The sequence below is a fragment of the Emys orbicularis genome, chromosome 1 (genome assembly GCF_028017835.1).
Source record: "Emys orbicularis isolate rEmyOrb1 chromosome 1, rEmyOrb1.hap1, whole genome shotgun sequence".
NCBI classification, from domain to species: domain Eukaryota; kingdom Metazoa; phylum Chordata; order Testudines; family Emydidae; genus Emys; species Emys orbicularis.
Genome location: NC_088683.1, coordinates 75,058,357 through 75,079,633, shown reverse-complemented (window position 1 = coordinate 75,079,633; position 21,277 = coordinate 75,058,357). Strand labels below are relative to the sequence as shown.

The 21,277-nt window shown below is 40.0% G+C and overlaps 1 protein-coding gene across 2 annotated transcripts in view; it reads right to left on the bottom strand.

Moving 5' to 3' along the window:
- Positions 1 to 21,277, bottom strand: part of NAV3 (neuron navigator 3) — a 363,920-nt gene that overhangs the window by 154,798 nt on the left and 187,845 nt on the right. For both annotated transcript variants that reach the window (XM_065423439.1, XM_065423440.1), the window contains exons 9-11: positions 19,452 to 19,567; positions 2,058 to 2,166; positions 1,275 to 1,658 (exon numbers count right to left, since the gene is read on the bottom strand). In XM_065423439.1, coding sequence (XP_065279511.1) covers positions 1,275 to 1,658; positions 2,058 to 2,166; positions 19,452 to 19,567 — 609 coding nt within the window. The remainder of the gene's footprint in view (positions 1 to 1,274; positions 1,659 to 2,057; positions 2,167 to 19,451; positions 19,568 to 21,277) is intronic.

Below are 21,277 nucleotides of genomic sequence, written 5' to 3'. Positions count from 1 at the left end.
TCAGCAAGAGTCCCAATTTGTGCTAAGTGCGATGTGATGTGGTCAAATGTCCCCTAAGAATTAGATTCAGACCACCAACTAATTTCACATAAGCCACTGAATAGCCTTCAGATGTTAACAAGCTTTAAATCATTTGTGATTAATGGGCTGGATTTGATCTACTAGCTACAAACTGGTAAATTATGTCCCATAATTTCCTATGGCCCATGTTTCCAGTTGTCTGAGCAGACAGAATTACTGTGAAGCTTTGATGTCCACTAAAATCACCCTGGAATATTATAATGTGCCCTGTACAAAAGACACCCTTTGAATTGTGCTTTGCTATACACTACTACCTGGTACATTAGGCAGCAGCAAAGAGTAATTCAAATATTGATAATAGTGAAAATGAGGCATTTTGTCTTAAATTATGTATTGGAATTTCTAGCCCTCAAAGTAAATTCTTAGAGTTTGAATTACTTAATACAAATACGCCTAAGTGGCAAATGAGTATAAGGCTGAAGTACCAAAGACAAGAGTCTCAGATATACCCACAAATCAATCGGGAATATCATCATTAGCACATTTGTATTTAAAATAAAAAACATTATAAAGGTCTTTTTGGGTGGAGCCAGGACATGGAATCTCTATATGCAAAAATTACAGTAGTCTACTCTCAGCATCCGCTTGAAATCAGTCCCTGAAAATCAACTGAACAAACACAAATAGGATGCAGAAATGAAAATAATTGTCATCCATTGTTCCTAAATTAACCAGAAGAAAATATTCCTATCTCCAAGGATATTCCTACAGGTCAGAAATTATATTCACAGTTGAAGAATTGAGGTAAAGGCCTGTTACACAAGACTATAATAGACAGCATCTGACATGCAAACAGAAAAAGTCAGGCCTGTCAGCAACTGCCTTTCATCAGCCCCATCTGAAAACACAATATGTCATCTAAAAAAATGTAAGAAAAATACTGAAAAAACCCTAAGACACAACAAAACAAAACTGGTTTTACTAAACAGTTGTGGAAACCTCAATAAATACTTTATATTAATGCCTCTAAAAACCTGCTCCTGCTCACCCTGAAGCTAATACCAGAACTCTCATTGACTTCAATAGGGGACAAGCTGGACCCCACAGAAGGGTTAGAACAGCACTACCATTTTGTTTAAGCATTATGTAGTGTCCGCAATTCTACATTTACCAGGTTAGATTTCTTTATATAAAATCCCGTTCAATTTGCCCTGTCCTGCATTAGGGTTTCAGCTGGGTAAAATGCCACTTACCCACTATTGATGTCATCTGTTCTGAGGCTTTTCCCAAGAATGTCCCCATCACTCATGTAACCTCCAACATCAACTTCAGAGGACATGTCCAGATCACTGCTTCCTTTTTCATTCATGTCAATCTGTGACATATTCCCGAGGCGAGAAACAGCTGCTCGGCGAAGAGGTGTGGTATACATGAATCGCGAGGGGTCAGTATGTATGAAGCGACCAGCACTACTGCGAGGGTAACCACTACCTAAGGATGGGGCATCTCCTGCCTGGAGGCGAGGACTAGCCTGGCCAAGCCTCCAAGTCACTGGCGTGGATCTGCTTGTCAAGCTTGGTATACTTCTCCCATTCACTTCGGTTGTCACAGTGCTGTCAAAAGTTGTCTCTAATGTGCTGCCAAACAAAACGTAGAAGTCAATTAATTGTGCTCTCTCTCTCTTTCTGAGAAATAAAGATGAACAAAAGTTGCATGGCTAGGTGGAGCGTAGAAATGTAAACTAGGTATATAATAACCCAATACTTTTTTCTCTACAAGATTTTTTTTATTTGTACACATCAGAGATTTAAAACTGTAGACAAGCTTCCAAATGAGTCCTGAGATACTATTTACAGAAAGGTAAACAAAACACTTACATCAAATTATTATGACAAGAATCCTAGACATACAAATATTATCTTCACAAACTGCACTGTTATTTTTCCCTTGCTAACCTCTAATGGTAAGCCTGCAATTCTTGACTGCAAGTATTCTTCTACACTCCAAAATGTAAGAAGTCCATGAACAAATAGTACCTGTGGCTTATCTGGGTCCCTCTAAGGCTGGACATAGTTTCTTCCAAATTCTGTCGCAGATCTGCTATATTCTTTACTGTTCGCATTCTTCTTGTTTCTGGGTCTTCTCCTGGAAGAAAACAAAATAATATAAATTCAGTGTGGGTGTGCAGTCATGTGCACGTATGGTATGCGTGTGTGTGTGTGTGTGTGTGTGTGTGTGTGTGTATACAAATATAGATATAAACTAACACATGCATGTGTGCGGACAACTATATACATGATATCATTTATATATGTATACACATACATATCATTTAAAATTTGAATATACACAAGCTCCCAGAGTGTATTTGTAGATCTGTCCATCCATCCACCCACATACAACATGCACACACCCATCCTGCCAATATTATTGCGCACACACACAGCAATCAAAAGTTTTGTGGTGATTAAAAGCTCATTTTAAAAATAGCAAGTTAGTGGAGGGTCTCAACAAGGCTGAAAAATGTAGGGATTGTGGAGACTAAGGCCCCGATTTAGGAAAACATTTAAGCACACACTTAAAATCTATCCCTATTCAGGAAAGCACTTAAAGTTAAGTCTGTACTTAAGCACCCTTCCTGAGTAGGGATGCTTTCCTGAGCTGGAGCCTTATTCCCCATAACCCTCACAGTGGACATAAAACACTAAGTCCCAATATAAGTCATACATTTATAGATTTTAAGTCCAGAAGGGACCATAATGATCATCTAGTCTGACCTCCTGCATGACAAAGGCCATACGGTTTCACCCAGAAGTTCCTGCATCAAACCCACCATTTTTTGCTATACAAAAAATAAACCCACAAAGATAAAATGAACATAGTGAAATACTGTGTTACCCAGGAAGAATGTAAAAGCCTAATAAACAATATCAAATAAATACATAACAACAACAAACATTACCAAATATTTGATATATATTAAAAACCAGAAATTAATATATTTTTAAAAATGATATAGTTTATCTAGCAGTTTTTGTTTATTTTAACATAATCATTTAACTACCCCGTATTTGCATTTCTTTTCTTTTGAAGAGTATAGTATTAAATAACATAAAGTATCACAGATTTTGTGGTTTATCACGCCCAGAATGTCGCCTATGACAGTGTCCCATTTGTGATGCTTCAGAGTGGGTGGGGGTAGACATAATTCTAGCAATTTGTACAATTCTGAACAAATGGGGAAATCTATTCCTCCCTGACCCCAGGACTGATCATTTTATGCCCTTATACATCACTTGATTAACCCCAGTTTAGTCAGCATGCTACAAATGTTATCATCAGTGATAAAATTGTAAAATCCTTTTAAAATAGGTTAATATTATTTAACTCTAAATTCAGCATTTCCCTGGGATATACACAAATTAAGGTTGTAATTCCATCTCAGGATTTTGGTGATATTGAGAAACTACTTCAGCTTTGATCTCATATTTGCTGATGTCAGGAGAACACCTTGTGAATCTGAATTCAACACGACACAAACGAGAAGATCAGAAACACAAGTGGAGAGAAAGGAGAGGGTGATAACAACATAATCTCATGTGTACTCAGTAAGGCATATACACTTCTTCGTATTGCTGACTTTTTTTGTGTTGTTGCTACGTTTTTATTCCCCTCATGTCCTGTAGCTAAATGTATAGGTGAGATCGAAACATGAAGAGGAAATTTGGGGAGGGCAATAAGAAGCAATACACAAGAATGCATAGAAATATCAGTGATGGGAGGAAAGGGTTGTGTCACTGGTAGAGCAGAAGAGTCAGAGTGAGAAGCAAGAGGAAATTAAGTCCATTATTAGAGATCACCCAAAAAATTTTGGAGGAACAATTTTTCACAGGAAAAGAGAGTTTCATCAAAATTAAAATATTTTGTGAGTTGGTGTGAAATTTGCCAATGTTTTCACTGGAAAATTTAGAAACAAATCCTTTCGACTTTCTTGTTTCATTTTGACAATATTGTTTTCATGTTTATATTATATTAAAATATTAATGTTAATACTATATTATGCTATATCTAATATTAGATTACACTGTTTCAATTTTACTGAAATGAAACCATTTATGTTAATCAAAATGAAACGTTTTGATGCTTCCAAACAGAAAACTTTTTGAATTTCTGTCCCACGGGAAATTTCCAAAAACTGACTTTTCATTGCAATTTTGAATGATTTTTTTTTAAATGTTGGAATTTTCAGTGGAACAGAAATTCCATTTTCCAACCAGATATAACAGTGTTTCTCAAACTGGGGTCACCGCTTGTGTAGGGAAAGGCCCTGGCCAGTTTGTTTACCTGCCGATCGCGGCTCCCACTGGCCGCAGTTCGCTGCTCCAGGCTAATGGGAGCTGCTTAAAGTGGCGGCCAGTACGTCCCTCGGCCCACGCCGCTTCCAGCAGCTCCACTGGCCTGGAGCAGCGAACTGCGGCCAGTGGGAGCCGCGATCGGCCGGACCTGCGGACGGGGAAGGTAAACAAACCGGCCCAGCCTGCCAGGGGCTTTCCCTACACAAGCGGCGACCCCAGTTTGAGAAACACTGAGATATAACCATAATGTAGACAGGGGCTAGGAGATCTTGAATTAGGTCTTTCAAGGCAAGACACACCAGGCAATGAGCAGTCAGCAAAGAGACTCAAAGGGGTGCATAACCAGACTGAAACAATGAACAAGAAAGATTATTTTGGCAGCAGAAATCTAGATAGAAAGAAGGGGGGTTAATTAATCCATTAATCAATGTGGAGGTGATGAAGGAATGCATAAACTGTAGTGAGGCCAGCCTAAGGCTGGAATTGACACAACCTGCTAGCAAAGCACAGAGAAAAAAACAATGTTTGGCCACAAATGCTATTTAACTTCTAACAATAACTGAGGAGCCAATAAGACCTCTTAGTAAAAAAAAAAAGGCCCACATAACTCCCATTCAGCCAAAGAATGTAGAATTTACTATGCTATTTCCCTCTGCCTGCATCCCTCAACCCACCAGAATCACCTTTGTTTCACTGGACTGTGGATATACATGCATACAGCAGTCATAATTAATAAGTCAATATCCACTAACAGTGATCACACCGTGGTATGTATGATACCACAGTTTTCCATGTATTAAGGAATGAAAATAAAGTGTCTTAGAATTGGAAGTAAGTGTGGAAGCTGTAAGGTATATATTCAACTTTTGCCAAATTATATCTTGCTTATGTGTGTGTTATTAACTGATAGTCATTGCACTTTAGTTAAGGTTGCAATAAGGTTCCATAATGAACTCTGTTTTTACTCCACCCCTAAACTGTTTTGATCTGAAAATAGTCCAATTTACTGGAAAGGCAAAGGAAATTTGGGCTACAGGTCACAAATTTTTTTCTCCAGTTTGAAATTTTGGCTAGTTACATTCCTTTTTGAAACCATTAGTTACAACTGAAAACAATGTACTGCACAGATATTACAACTCCTTTCCTCCTTGGTAGGTGAATGCAGTATAGTACCAGTCAGAGAACTCTGTGGGCTTGTCTACAGGGAAAAATTGTTCTGTCTTAATTATACCAGTCTGTCTTAATTATACCAGTATAGTTAAAGTGGTACAACCCTTCAAGTATGGACACAGTTATACCAGTATAAAAATTCTTATAGCTTATTCATGTACATGAAGATGAATAAAGTATACTGGTATGAGCACCTTTATACCAGTATATCTGCATCCACACTAGGGGTTGTACCGGTATAACTATTTCTGTAAAAATCACACCCATCTGAAATAGTTATAGCAGTGGAAAAAATGTGTGTAAACCCAGCCTTACGTCTGATGCCAATGGCCCCAACTAAATAAAGCACTTCAGTATGTGCTTAACTTTAAGCATATGAGTAGTCCCAGTGAAATCAATGGGACTAGTCATGTGTTTGAAGGTAGGCATACATTTAAGTACCTTTCTGAAATCAGGCTTATATGTGTATTGTGGATTTGCTTAAATGTGGTATAGTATGTTTTTGGAAGCTTGGGTTTGTGACTGACACTGTGAAGATGAAAAAAAAAAAAAAGGCAGAGTGATACATATAGTCCAGCGGTTCTCAAACTTCATTGCACTGCAACCCCCTTCTGAAAAGAAAAATTAATACATGACCCCAGGAGGGGGGACTGAAGCCTGAGCCTGCCCAAGCCCTGCCACCCCAGGTGTGGGGGAGAGGGGAGGCAAAGCTGAAGCCCAAGGGCTTAAACTCTGGGTGGGGGACCCGTAACCTGAGCCCAGTTGCCCCAGGCGGTGGGGCTTGGGTGTTGGCTTCAGCCCTGGCCCCCAGCAAGTCTAACGCCAGCCTTTGCAACCCCCTTAAAATGGGGTTGCCACCCACTTTGAGGTCCCAACCCAAGGTTTGAGAACCATTGATCTAGTCTGTGCATGGTGGGTGGAAGCAGTACATTGGGATTTCTGTATCATATGGAGCAGTGGATGGGGAAATGGTGCGGGGAGTAATTGTTTGTGAAAATAAGACATAATATGCATGTTATTTTGAGCATAATGGAAACTGGGATAGGGAAGGTCAAATCTCAGTTCTGTAACTGGACGGTAAGAAGGAAGATACTGGTCTGAGGGAAGACTGGGACTGTGGATCTTGTTCATTTGTAAAGGTTTGTAGCCCATGTTGGAAATGTATATAATATATAATGGGACAGTATAGAAGGATTTCCTGGTCTATAGACAGAGGTAGGGTTTAGAGGTCTGAGGGGGCAGAGTTAAGGCTGTTCTTAGACTGTGCAATATCCATACTTAACATGTGTATATTTATTTGAGGGATGGAAGATATTTGAATATTTATCTGCCTTAACTATTCATTTCCATATTCTAAAACCTTTGGATTTTAAAATTGCAATGTTTTTATTTGGGTGTGTGTTTTTGTGTGTACTTATTTTAACATTATTGCTAATATTTTCAATCTTTAATATTCACTGTTACTTTATCCTCTCCCTTTCCTTGTTTATTTGTTTGTTTCTACCTGTTGTCCCTTGTCATATATTTATAATATAAGCTACATTGGGTAGGGCCTGTCTTTTTTATTGTGTGTGTACAAAGCACATGATAATGGAGTCTTGATCCTTGAATGGGACCACCATTTGTTTCCCTCAAAACATAGTATTTCTCTCCCAAAATTACACTCTACAAAGCTCAAGAGTGGCAATATTCTGTCTTGGGAAAATGATATGTTTAAAGTCTATTCTCCTGTAATCTCTCAAAGGTAGAAAAGGCCATTAGAAACTGAATAATCCCCCATTTCCAATGGCATAAAGCTCTTTGTTTCTAGCACAAACAGATGAGAAGATATCTGACTGTGAAATTGTAACATTATTATGTAAAGAAAAGCTATTTAGTATTATTTCTAGAGGTTTTTAAACTGTATTAGTTTTAATTTCTCTCCTTTTAAGCCTTTACTGGTGGGCTCATGTTATTATAGCCAAATAGCTTTACAGGTAGGAAAAAAGAAAAATAGAATCAGTAAAAAAAATTAAAAAGTTTCTAAGTTTTTCCCCCCTTCAAAGTATCTGGCATGTCATGTGCAGATTACATGAAGGTATAGTATAAAGATTTTATTGACACTCATCTGGAGTGACCTGCTTCACTCATTCAAGGCTTCAACACTCATGATTAATGTAGACATCAAAAACTCTTGTATACAGCAGCTTTATAGCACACTAAACCACCATGGATTCTCTCTGCAAATACCTACAGCTCTCTTTCTCTCTCTCCTGTTTGAGATATAAACACAAACAATCAAAATGATCATTTTTAAAGAAGTCACTGTTCAGGTATGTTAGACTCCCAAGTAGTGATGTTTACCTTTAACTGCTTTATCAATAACCCTGACAATGATAATACCAAAACGTACACGCTGACTATAATTAAGACTGTGAATTTGTCACAGAGGTCATGGAAGTCACAGATTCTGAGACTTTCCTGGGACCTCCGTGACTTCTGCAGTGACCGGTGCTGCTGGCCCAGGGGCCACCTGAGCAGCTCAAGCAATCCCTGTGCCAGCCACACTGGCCACTGCTGGGGCAGTCTTGGGCCATCGCGCCCCCGCAGCAGCAGCCGGAATTTGGGTGTGGGAGGGGACTCAGGGTTGGCGATTGGGTGAGGAGGGAGGTGAGGGCTCCGCAGAGGTGTGGCCAGGCAGCTCTGTGTGCTGCCTCAGCCCGCAGGTGACAATCCTGCAGATCCCATTGGCCACGGTTCCCGGCCAATGGAAGCTGCAGAGCCGGTGCTCAGGGCGGAGGCAGCGCGCAGAGACCCCCGGCCACACCTCTGCCTAGGAACTGAGGGAGGGACATGTTGCCGCTTCCAGGGAGCCACACGGGGCTGGGTAGGGAGCCTGCCAGCCCCCCCGCCCCCCAGCACCAATGGAGGTCTCGGGCTGTTCCCCCCAGAGCACCCATGGCGCCCCTGCCCCGAGCATCTGTGGCACCCCCGGCCCCCAGCTCGAGTACCCAAGATTTAGGGGTATATAGTACAAGTCATGGATAGGTCACGGGATGTGAATTTTTGTTTACTGCCTGTGACCTGTCCATGACTTTTACTAAAAATACCCGTGACTAAAATGTAGCCTTAACTATAATTAATGCCTGAAGCAGATAATAATAAAATAATAATTTCACTTATATAGGACCTTTCATCAAAGTATTTCCAGATAATAGTAATAATAAGAAGTAGAATTTTTCCTCCTTAGATCTCAAAGCACTTTACAAAGGAAGGTATACTTATCCTCATTTTGCAGGTGGGGAAAGGAAGGCTCACAGAGGTGCAAGTGACAGAGTCAGGTATACAATTCAGATTTCTTAACTACCTGTTCCCTAATCTCCATGCAAAAAGTCAAACCTGGCACCTCAGTGTAAAGTACTCTTGGTCCTAAAAGTTAAGAATATATCTAATTTCTATATTAGTTTAAAATGAAACATTTTTATCAAATTTCATTTTCTTCATAAATTACATCCTAAATCTTTAACTCCAGTCTGAGTCCAAATATGTACCAGTAGGAAACCTACAGACTAGATACACGCTTTACAGCCTTGGCAAAAGACGCATACCATTCAACAATTTCCCTACACAACAGCACAAAGCTTCTGAAATGAACACTTTGGACAACCCATCCTTCCAAGGAATGAGATGAAAAGTAATACCAGCAGCACAGAAGCTTTTTGAAGCTCCTACAGCTGTGAAATTTAGATGCTTGCTATCACGAATTGATGTAGCTAGAATGTGAAGCTTTGGCACCCACAATTCTATTGAAATTCCATGTTTATGGATGAGATTACCTGCAGGGAGCAGGGAAAATGTGAGGATAAAGTCATAACTAGGCCACAATATTGCCTGCCCTACATAAAACAGTCCTTGTTAAGAATCCAAGGAGCCTAATTTTACATTAATGAGAAGGAAAGTTATTAAAATTGAAATAAAATATTTATTAATAAACTGTTAACACGTTTCACTTTATTTTTAAAGAGCTAAGAAAACTGTGCTCAATTACTCACATACTGTATTGCTGCTGATGTACCTATCAAAAAAGATTTAGAAACTAGTCTTCATTTCCTACACTCTTTAAAGCTAAAAGGAAGGAAGGAAGCAAGAGAGGAATACTCTAAAATTCAATTTTACATACTACTGCAAACAAACCCAATTCTGTCTCACAATATTACTGTCTGCTCCATGCAGATCTGTTCTAACACTTATGTAACTCTCTGCCCTTTCTTGTGTCAAACGGAAATTAACTTACCTAATATATCAGTGTAAAGTACTTGTTCTAGGTCGCCCAGCATTGTCATTATGACATCCTCATCCAGCTGTGCGGTCCCTTCACGGAGGCAGCCTTCTTCCTCTTCCTCTGCCCAGTTCCTGCTAGTGAAATTTGACTTGCAGGGGACATTTTCATCATCTGATTTGTCCCTTTCCTCATTACCAACCTCAAAACCTTCATCTGTAGACTGGCCTCCAGATCTTCGACTTGACTTATTGCTTCCAGCAGGTGGTAAGACTTCAGTTTCCTGGGGTGTTGCACTGCTGGTATGGTAAAGAGAATGCACCGACTGCGAGAGCAACTTGGACAATGAGATTCTATCTCCAACTTCTGCCTCTCTCTGATGACAATTCTGGCTAGATTTTGAGGCATTTCCAAACCAGTTCTCCCTGTATGAGTATCGTCTCTTCTCCCCTTCACTTATGAGTGTAAGGTTGGTCAAAGACTTCTGTTTCTGAAGACGAGCATTCCCTCTTCTAACAGCCTTGCCTTTAAAGACTGATAATTCAGCAGGTCGTTGCATCCTTTCAGCTAAAGCTTCACCTCAGCCAGATTTCATATTCCTAGATCTACAGTAGCTCAAATCTTTAAGCAGGTCTCAGATGTGACCCTTTCAGTACTGTACGATGCACACACCATGTAGCACATCTTTGCACTTGTAATGAAAAGCAAAGCTCAAGCATCCAGTTTATGTGCTGTAAATGACTAGACAGGCACAGTCATTTTCTCTAAATTTACATTGCTGCCTGTGCTAAGCCACTTCTTTCCAGTCATGTTAATCTGCAATACTTACAGGCATTTTTACTCGAATTTCTCTCAAGCAGAAGAGAGTTGATCAAACACTCTGCTCCCACATAGAAGTAATCCCAAAAGCCAACTGCGTTCTCCCCTCTTCATCCAATCACCAGTCTCATCAGAATGATGGGCCTGCATCTCTCTCTACAGCTGCAGTGTTCTGAAATCCAAAGTACAGCGCAAGTACTGTCTTGTGCTTTTTTCCCCTCTCACCAGATCATGACCGATCCCAATGCACAGCTCTGTACTTTAGATGGGCTGACACAGAGCTGCAAGTACAGCCTACACGTCAGAGCTCAATAAGAGCCAAAATTAACCACTGAAGCAAAGCTCTGCACAAGCCTCCTCACATTTTAGTATTCAACCTGCATTCCCAGATCTATGACTCTTCTCTGCTACTGCAGTGGATGCTGCTGGCTGCCATGGCAGCAAACATCCTGGTGAATTAAACCGGAGACATAGAAGCCTCTGTCCAGTTTAAAATGCCACAGGTTTCAAGACACGGCTTCACCTGAATGGGCTGCTACAATATTAGCCCTAGCTCACACTGAAATGCTATTTTTCTTCCTGGAAGGTAAGAATGACAAACTATTTGTTCCTTCTCCCTGCTACTCCCTTTGCAGGCAGTTAAAAAGCAGATTTGCAAATGGTTCTTGAATCTTGCAATTTCTGCTGTAAATGAATAAATATAATTTAAGAGGATAAAGAAACTAAAGAATGGAGCCTGATGCTACCCGCTCTGTGGCAGTGATTTATAAAGTGAGAGATTTCATTTCCTCCTTCAAAAAAATTCTTGGGATTCAGAAGCTACTATGGAATTATAAAGCTTTGATAAAAATCAAGGCTTCACAACCTTCAAAAAGGAACCTATTAAATAAAATACTCTATAGAAAGAATACCATTTTCTTACAAAGCTACCCAATTTCAAGTCTGAAACAAAGTTCACAAGAGCTAAATGTTGCTTTTACACATACAAAGAAAGGAGTCTAACATTTAAATATATCTTTTCCCAGTGGGAAAAAATACTTGTATCAATAATTAAGATGCTTAAACAGAAAATTAGCACTAAAGTAGAATTTTATCCCATCTTTGAAACACAAAGGTTTACCCAGGAGCAATCAATGTGGCCAAATACTGTGCAGAAATGTCCAAATATAAATATAGAAATGCTACATAACAATACACTGATTCTGTCAGTACCATGATACACCTGTAACACACTGTATTGTGGAAAACCCCAGGAGTTAATGATACACAAGGACAGATTATTTGAAGACTTGCTATATTAGTAATAGATGGTCATTAAGAGTTGCTCCAGTGTCGTATTTGCTTCTCATTCTCTCACTTTACAGCTGCTACTGACGGTAGGGCTGGGTAAAAATATATCTCCTAGCAACAAAATGGAGGGGTGCATTTTTCCTGGGGGACTTGAGAGAAAGAAAGAAAGAAAGAAAGAAAGAAAGAAAGAAAGAAAGAAAGAAAGAAAGAAAGAAAGAAAGAAAGAAAGAAAGAAAAAGAAATCTAATGGTATGGTGTCAAGTGATAATCACTTTGAAAACTAAATCACTGCTGGACCCCTCTAGACACAGAGTGTACAGGAAAGAAGATGAGATACTCAGCTGGAAAGGTTGTTCAAAATGAAATGAATTAAAGAAAATCCAGCCCTACTCCACTTCCCCTGGCCATCCAAAAAGAAAGAGAGAGAAAGAATGACAGCAATGAACGCTCTTCTGTTTGAACGATGCTGGTGGCCAAAGGACTATTTTCAATTGCTTCATTTTCAAATTAATGCAGCACTAGTGTGCAATGGGGAGAAGGAGGCAGTGTCTTGTTCCTCAGTGTAAGCAATAGGGCAGGACTCCTCCATACTACTCAAGAGAGTTAATGTGCTTGCCCACACATATCATCCACAAGGGTGTGGAATCTGAGAAATGCATCTAGTCCTCCAGCCAGCCACTGTGTATGGTATGCTGCAGTCAGCAACAAGGCCTACCTGGCAGCAGAAAAGTGTGTACTTTATATACACCTATTTTAGATAGATAGACAGACAGACAACAAATAAAAATCAAAAACTACATTTAAAATGTTACAGTAAAAGTTGTTTTATACGGCATGTTGGGGGAATGGAGGGTGCTGGTAAGTGAAAAATGCCAGTTAACTAAGAGGGAGGGACTTTGAGTTAGGGAGCGGGTGTGTGGCTGGGGGTTGGGGTGCGGAAGGGGGCTCAGGGTGCCAGATCTGGGGGGCGCTCACCTTGGGCGGCTCCCCACGTGCAGCGACCTATCCTGGCTGCTCCTAGGCAGAAGCACAGCAGGCGGCTCTGTGTGCTGCCCCCGCCCAGATCGCTGGCTCTGCAGCTCCCATTAGCCAGGAACCGCAGCCAATGGGGGGGCAGCGCCGGTGGGTGGAGGCAGCGCCTCTGCCTAGGAGCAGCTGAGACAGGTCACCGCTTGCAGGGAGGCTCCCAAGGTGAGTGCCCCCTGGATCTGGCACCCTGAGCCCCCTCCTGTACCCCAACACCCTGCCCACCTGCGCCAACCGGACTATAAACTGGACTTTTAATGAAGATCAGAGATGCCAGTTTATAGAGCTTTCCGACTGGTGAAGTGCTGGATAAAACAGCTTATTTACTGTATTAAGGTAGCAAAGTCAAGCACTTAAATGTTATAAATGTTACAATTAAGGTTTCATGTGCAATCTTAATTTGTCCCTTTTTGTGCATATGTAATGTACTACAGACATTTATTGCATGATCACATACTATTTTTCCATGGGACCCTGTCTCAGGTGCCCCTCATCATCCCCTAAAATACATTAGAGGCACACATGTACCTTGGGATGAATGCACAGCACAAAGAACTCTGAATTATGATAACTCTCCCTTTGTAATGATAATTTTAACCTACCCTCTGATCTACCATGTACCCTGATAATGTGACCATACCTAAGACTGCAATATGGAAGAATCCCAGGTTTATTTACTGAAATATAGTCTTCTAAAGCTCATTCTCCCATTTTAAATTTAAAAAAATATATAAATGCAAACAAAGAAACATAACTAAAACCATGAACAAGAACAGGCTATATAAAAGAAATCACATTAGGAGGTTTTGAGGTAGCAAATGTTACATTATATTCCTCAGTTACATGACAATCTAATATACTCCCCACCCTAAAGATGGAAGTGTCATTTTTAGAGAGGAATAGGGAATTTTCCCAACTCCATGATTATAGTAATAATAAACCTTATTTTGTATAATGCATTACATACAAAGGAATCTTAAAAATGATTTAAAAATGTAATAATCTATGGACAAATTCTGTTCTCAGATAAGCACACACAACTTTCATTGATATTTGAATACACAGTTTGGCTCTTTGTTAATGAATTATATAATAGAACCTCAAAATCCAGAGAATTAGAATAACATGCTAAATTTAGTTAATTCTTAGTACATGTGTACATGGTTTACAACATCCTTTTTAAGTGTTTCTTTTAGAAAGGGAGAAAAAGTGCAGTAAATGTGAACATCTGAAAATACAAAGTGGATATGCTAATCCCACTGCTAATATTGGGATATAATTCTAATTCTTAAAATGATTCCTTGCTGTCTGTTACAGCTTTCCCCCTATTCCATTTTGTTTCTTACAGCTGTCCCATTTTGTTTTTGTTCTCCTCCTGTGGCCGCCCCTCCCTGGCTGTTAAGTTGTTTACCAGGGCCACTGCCCTTCTCAAAGGGATGGCCACTTGTGCTGTGTGCTAAGTGGGACCACTGCCCTGTTCAAAGGGTTGGTCCTGTTATCACCTTGTTAAACCTGGGCTCGGTGTAGGGTAGGCAATGTCCAGAGCTGCAAGACCTAATGTGTTTTTGAGATCCTGGGCATGAGTCATAGGCCTCATGTGCTTTTGAGTCCTGAGGTGGGAACTCACGCCTATGGTCCAGGACTCTGCCCAGGCACGTCTCTATGCTCACCTGCAGTTTTTCCTTGTATCTCCTCCCCTGTGACAGAAGGAGCCTATCAGGATTACTGGTGGGGAAACTGCCTGAGATTGCCTTTAAGAACAGGCATTTTTGAAACAAACATCTAAAGGTTCCTGCATTGCTACCTGGTCTGATCAGCCAGGGGTTCTGGGGGGTCCTTTCTCCGCTCTCATTTTATTTTTGAGCGTACCCCCGTTTTTAAACCCCCCCCCCACGAAGAACGAATTGCTGCCTGAGAGACCTCCTGATTATCAAGACCGTACCGAGCCCTCCTTGCTTCTTCTGATGTTGTTGCTGCTTCTGCCTTTGCTGCTGCCTTGGGGACTGGTAAGAATCCCTCTGTGAAACTTTCTATACTTTTATTACTTTAGCTGCTGGCTCTGTTTCCCCAGCACACAGACTCAAGCTAAACCTTGGTCTGTGTCTTAAAACCTCTCTTAAACTCCTTGGTCTGTATCTGTAATCTGTTTCTTGCTTTGCAGCGCCTTTGCTGCTAGAAATAAGCCTGTGCCTTCCTGGACTGTATCCTGGGCTGCCAGCTTGCAGCCACGCCCCCCCCCCCCCCTGCTTGCAGCCACCACTAGTTAAATCCCCCTCTCCCCTTGGAGCTGCATCCTGGGCACACACCACTCTGCCCTCTGGAATTACCCCTAGTATAAATTGCACCCATTAGGTTAGATTTTGTCCTTTAGTCTAGATAAATTGTAATTTCATTTTGCATAGCTGTAGTTAAGTTAGGTTTAGAAAATTGCTTGCATTGTACCCTGTAAGTTAGGCTTAAAGAATTGTTCCATTGTGTTTTGTTACTTGCTAATTTGTGTAGTCTTGGTTAAGTTAAATCATAGATGAGATTTTGCTGTGTTCTGTATAATTGTCTCTCTGCTATTTAAACTTGCAGCCTGTCTGCTCTCTGTGTCTCTCTCTCTCTTAATCCCTTCCCCCACGTGCTCACCCCGCTCCTACTGCTGCCAAACCTCAATTGTATTACTGAAGTCTAGCATAAAACCCCATTGGTTACCCTTTTTCTCTCTAACACCCCTCACATTTTACATTTACACCACTGTGACACATTTTTACCCAAAGTTGTTGGTTATTTAACACATTTTATCCATAACTGTTAGTTGGTTATATGCTGCTGTGACACACCCTTTACATAGAAATTGTTAGCTACCTGTTACATTTATACTTCAGTGTTAAATGGTTACCAACTGTATTGTACCCCACTGTATTGTACCCCACTATTGAAACCTCCTATCCTATTTACTAAAAGAAACCCCTCCCCAATTGTCTACTTTAACAAACCCCATATCCCTCACTATTGAATTTTCCCTGTTTTTGCATTTTCTTAATAAAGTTTATTTTGCACCCCACCAGTGCAGTAGTTGTCCCCCAAGATCCCCTACCTGCTGGCAGGGTCACTTGCCTCCTCCCTAACTTTTGTATAGTGCTTCCACATGAATGGTACATTTATAATTAGTCAATATTTGCAACTTCATGTATAATTATTTATGGATTGTGATAAATGAAGGGGGGTGGGGGTAGCTACCTTTTATGAACACCCAGCCAGCTAGTAGCTATAAAATCCCTGTTAGTAGCTGTTCTCTACTTGCTTTTACCTGTAAAGGGTTAAAAGTCTTACTGCTATACATAGGTAAAAGGAAGTGAGTGGGCACCTGGCCAAAAGAGCCAATGGGAAGGCTAGACATTTTAAAAATTGAAACAAGACTCCCCTTTTGTCTCTCTGTTGTTCTCGGGGAGAGGCAGACAGGGAGCAGTTATGATGTGAGAAGCTTAGGCCAGGTATGAAAAAATACTAGTATTATACCTAGAAACTACTCATCTAAAACTCTAGATATGTAAGTAGATTAGGAAATGTCTAGGAAGACATGATTAGGTTTATCCCTTTTATTTCTTTATGGCTTGTGGATTCCTCTGTGCTAACCCCAGGAGCTTTTGTTTTGCTTGTAACCTTTAAGCTGGACCTCCGGAGAGCTATTCTTGATGTTTACTCCTTGTAATTGTTTTTTTATATATATCTAGCAAAAGCCTAAGTCCCAGATGCATTTTCTTCTTTTTTTTATTAATAAAATTTACCTTTTTTAAGAACAGAATTGGATGTTTGTGTCCTAAGAGGTTTGTGCACATGTTGTTTAATTAGCTGGTGGCAACATCTGATTTCCTTTGTTTTTCTTCTCAGCTCTTCCCCGGAGGGAGGTGAAAGGGCTTGAGGGTACCCCACAGGATGAAATTCCCAAGTGAGCCTTCCTGGGTTCTCAAAGGGGTTTTTTTTGCACTTGGGTGGTGGCAGCATTTACCCATCCTAGGTCAGAGAAAAGCTGTAACCTTGGGAGTTTAATACAAGCCTGGGATGGCAAGTATTAATTTTTAGTGTCCTTCTGGCCCTGATCTTGCAGAGACCTATGCATGTGCTTAACTTTATGCACTGCAAGCAGGCTCAGGCCCTTAGACTTGCCAGAACTTTGAGCTGGGGAATCTTGTCTTTCTATTTTTATTGTAAAACACCCAATAAACACTTGGCACTTTTAAAACAATAATAAAGACCAGAATGACAAATGAAACAAATACGCAAATGGGACAGAACTTTCTGAGCCCAGTCCTGTGAGTGGCTGAATGACCTCAAGTCCCTTTGTATAAATGATTTTGCAGGGGACGCTCAGCACCTTGCAGGATTAGACCCTTTTTGACTAAGAGTACTTCTGGCTATTGGGCTTGGGTATCAAGTTATTCAAAAACCAAAACAAGCCTGGGGCTCAGGTAACATGCTAATAGGCACAGTATAAGAACCTAAATAGAAAGTAATAGAGAAAGTTTACGGAAAGACAAAACAACTCATAATTGCTCTCTTGTTCTTTCTACTTAAGAGTCCATATCACAAAAATCACCCTTGCACGTGTCCTTGGTACAGATGACACCCCTTGCTGGATGATGATCCCACTGAGTGGCCGGAATATACTTGGGAGCTTGGAAATCTCTCTTTTACCCCGGTCTAGCTCATCCTAGAGCAGTCTCCTGAATAGCCAGCTCATGAATAGATTCCAAATGATATTCTTCAGCACATATATATAGCTAATAATACATCTGCTGCACAGGGTGATTGTTTGATCCAGCCATTCCTCATATTTCTAACTGCCAATTATGAGTGACACACATTTGGTTTCCTCCATGTGCCCAATTTACAATGAGCCAATGGCTGAACTCTCGCAGTGGTGCCGCCATGCTGCCCATTATGGCCGTCTGCAGCTAATGACAGAGTCTGAATAATGAGATCAGAAACATCTCTGATGTCTCTTTAGTGCCCCATATGCCACTTTCTCTTTTTTGTTGCATTTTCCACTTCTACACAGAACAGTAAAAGGACTGGATACCTGCTATCCTAGAGGATCATTACAGCAGGCACGAAAGTGATTTTTTACCATCCCTTCGGATAATTTAGTGAAACATCTTTTGTAATATTTACACCTATTTAGATGTGCATGTTTTTAATTGTTATGCCTACAGTAAGACCAATGAGCCATGTATCTGCCTTTAGGAAAGATAAAGTTTAGCTAATTTGGAATGCATTTTCCCTCTGCAAGAAGTTTCCATGATAATATAGATCTAAGTGGAAACTAAAGGGAACACTTAATTAGGTTTCAGATTGGGCTACTTGTCAAAAAGTTGATCAAGAATTTGGCAGGTGAGGGATGTCAGTTTGGAGACACTTGAGGAAAAACTGAGACAGAGCCAGTTACCTATACTGAAACAAGATAAAACCTCCATTTTAATATGAATCAGGCTAGATGCCAAAGCAGTCTGACAAAACTGGGGCAATTTGATCATCCTTTCTCTAAGTGTGATAGCTTTTTAGATGTATATGTGTCAAATGATTTTCTTTAAACAAATTATATCTTGAGTGAGAAAAACCAGATGTGTTTTTAACATTTGTTTGAATTTTGAAAATTTGGGGGAAAATGACAAAAGTCCAGTTGACTTCAATGGGCCACACTTTCACCCTTTATGCTCATAAAAGTGAGCTTGAAAGTAATGGTACAGAGTAAAAAAAAGGAAACCACAGTTCAGACAAGCAGGCCCTTTGAAAGTACACAGCTCTTCTATGCAATTCAATCCTGATGCGAAACTCAGTTGTGACATACTTTGTTTTGTGCCCATTGACAGCTAGATTTATGGCCAGATCCTCAGCTGATGTAAATTGTCATAGCTCCATTGACACCAAAGGACTATGCCAATGTACAACAGCTGATGATCTGACCCATAGTCGCAAAAAATACACAAACTCATTTGTAAAATTGTAACCTGGTAAGGATTTGAACCCATATTTAGAGGGAACCCCAAGATAGAACCTTGCTGAGTGGGCCACAGGCTAGCACAACTGTAAGGATTTGTTCATTTACTCCCTTTTTTGAATCTAGATTCACTTACAGAAATAAAAATGTTATGTTATTAACACTTCAGCTTCTGACATTTTGATTTGATCTTATTCTCCCAGTGTCACACATTACGAGATAGGCTTCCCAAGGTTCATCATAGAGCATTCAGTATGATACTGACAATAATAATGTCTTGAAATCCTAATTGATGAACACTCCAGTTTCTGCAAAATGATGAAGAGGATATTCTAAGTGAGACAGCTTAGATAAAAGAATTTGCAGTTGAAGTGCTAACACCGTGTGACCCACTTTCTCTGCATATTTAATATAATGAATAGAGGTCAAAGGTATTATTTTAAACCATTGCTAAGCTATTAGTAGGAGAGCTATGTAAACAAAGAAATATAACATTTCTATACTGAGGTTTTTCCCACATGCCACTCACCAGATATCTCCTCTAGGCACTGTTTGGCAGTCTTACTGTATGATAAATCCATTTTAGTAGGACTGGTGCAGGAGTCAGCAGGTGGTAAAGAGGTACTGTCATTTTCTGAGTGTGTTCTGAAATCAACCAAGAAGACTCATTATAACAGATGTCTGTTTTACACACAGCAATGGTAAAAGTTAATTCAGGGCATAACTGGAATCTTTTTGCACTGTATTCATCTCACCAAAGGCATACAGTGAAAATATCATGAATGCCACATTCTATCCAATTTACATAGTGCTACATTCTGTCTTAAACTACACACTTCGCCAAGGGAGTAAGGACTTTACATCCCTATATAAACAACCCAGCCTTGGGTCAGGGAACACAGGGATAAGCAAGGGCCCTTGTTTGCTTAATCTTTCCCTGACACAGGTGGGCAATATTCAGGTAGGGAACAGTCTAACCCCCAACTCAATGGCCCGAATAGCTAAGCCAGCATCTATGTATATGTGAGGGGTATGAAGCATAGTAATTTACTGCTGTTAAAGGCCAGCAGTAAATTATCCCTGGGAGCAAAGAGGGAAGAAATGGATGAATTGATACTCAAGAGGCATGTGTCTATCCCCTGGGGCATCCCTGGAGCAGTACAGTTTACACACAATCCCTTGCTTAGGGCTATCCAAAATCAAAATCTATCCTCAAATGTTCAAAGTTATGTGCAGTTTGGCTCCTCCTCATGATGTTACTGTTAGTCATGTGACCGCCCAGCTCTTGGGAAATGCTGAGATACAGAAATAATTATATGTTTCTATTAGACTGCTAACAAATGACACGTATTCTTGAGAACATATGTGAACTAAATATATGTAACTATTAAAATATATATAAAATACGTTGTTACACTATGGAGTACAGTACTGGATACCTTTATTTGCCATTATAGAGGGGTAAACTATTACTCAGTCAATATTTCCCAAGGGTTCCTACAATAGTTGCCTCTTCTTAGGGAAAATCTGCAATGTCTCAGAAAGCAGGATGGGGAAACTGTTGGTATATGATGATTTTTAATGGTCACCACTGTGTTTGTACATTAGTAGAAAAAGAACAAAAAACCAGAATGGTGTGAACAGGATGCAACAAGACACAAAACTCCCTCTAAAAATCTTAATCTAGAGTTCAGTTTTGCCATCCTTACTGCCTGTGCTTACAATCATAAATTACATGCCAAAACACCAATTGCCTCTGATTTCTGATAAGGGCCTGCTAAAACCTTTTGTATATATATTTCCCAATTTTGAAAGCTTAAAATTACAGCTAGACTCCTAAAATTCCCATTTCCCCAACATATTGTGGGAAGCACAAGCTGCTCTTTGGGGCAGCCCCAGCACAGATGCCTTTCATAGGAGTAGCTGATAAAAATACTGGATGAACTTGAGGATTAATTTTAAAAGCAATTTATTTTATGAAATAGCAACCTGTTAATTATTTTCCTACGTTTACTTCAAAGTTATGTATTTAATGGATTTATTCAGCAACTCATTTAAGTGAATGAGGGAGCAGATCTCAATATACAAAGAACCAAACACATCTGTTTGAGTAGAATTCTTACCTCTTTATGGTACTTAAAACTGTATTAAACAGAAATATAAACACAAACGATAGCTTGCAACATGCATAGTCTTTATAGCCAGTTTTTGTAGTTTTGGGGAACTGTGAAGAGGCAAATGTCTAACTACCATCATATGAACTGTTTTTGATTCTTGGATGTTGTAATTTCCTGTGACACACTAATTAATTAATTAATACTACAAGGACTCCATGGGCTGCAAACACGGTATTCC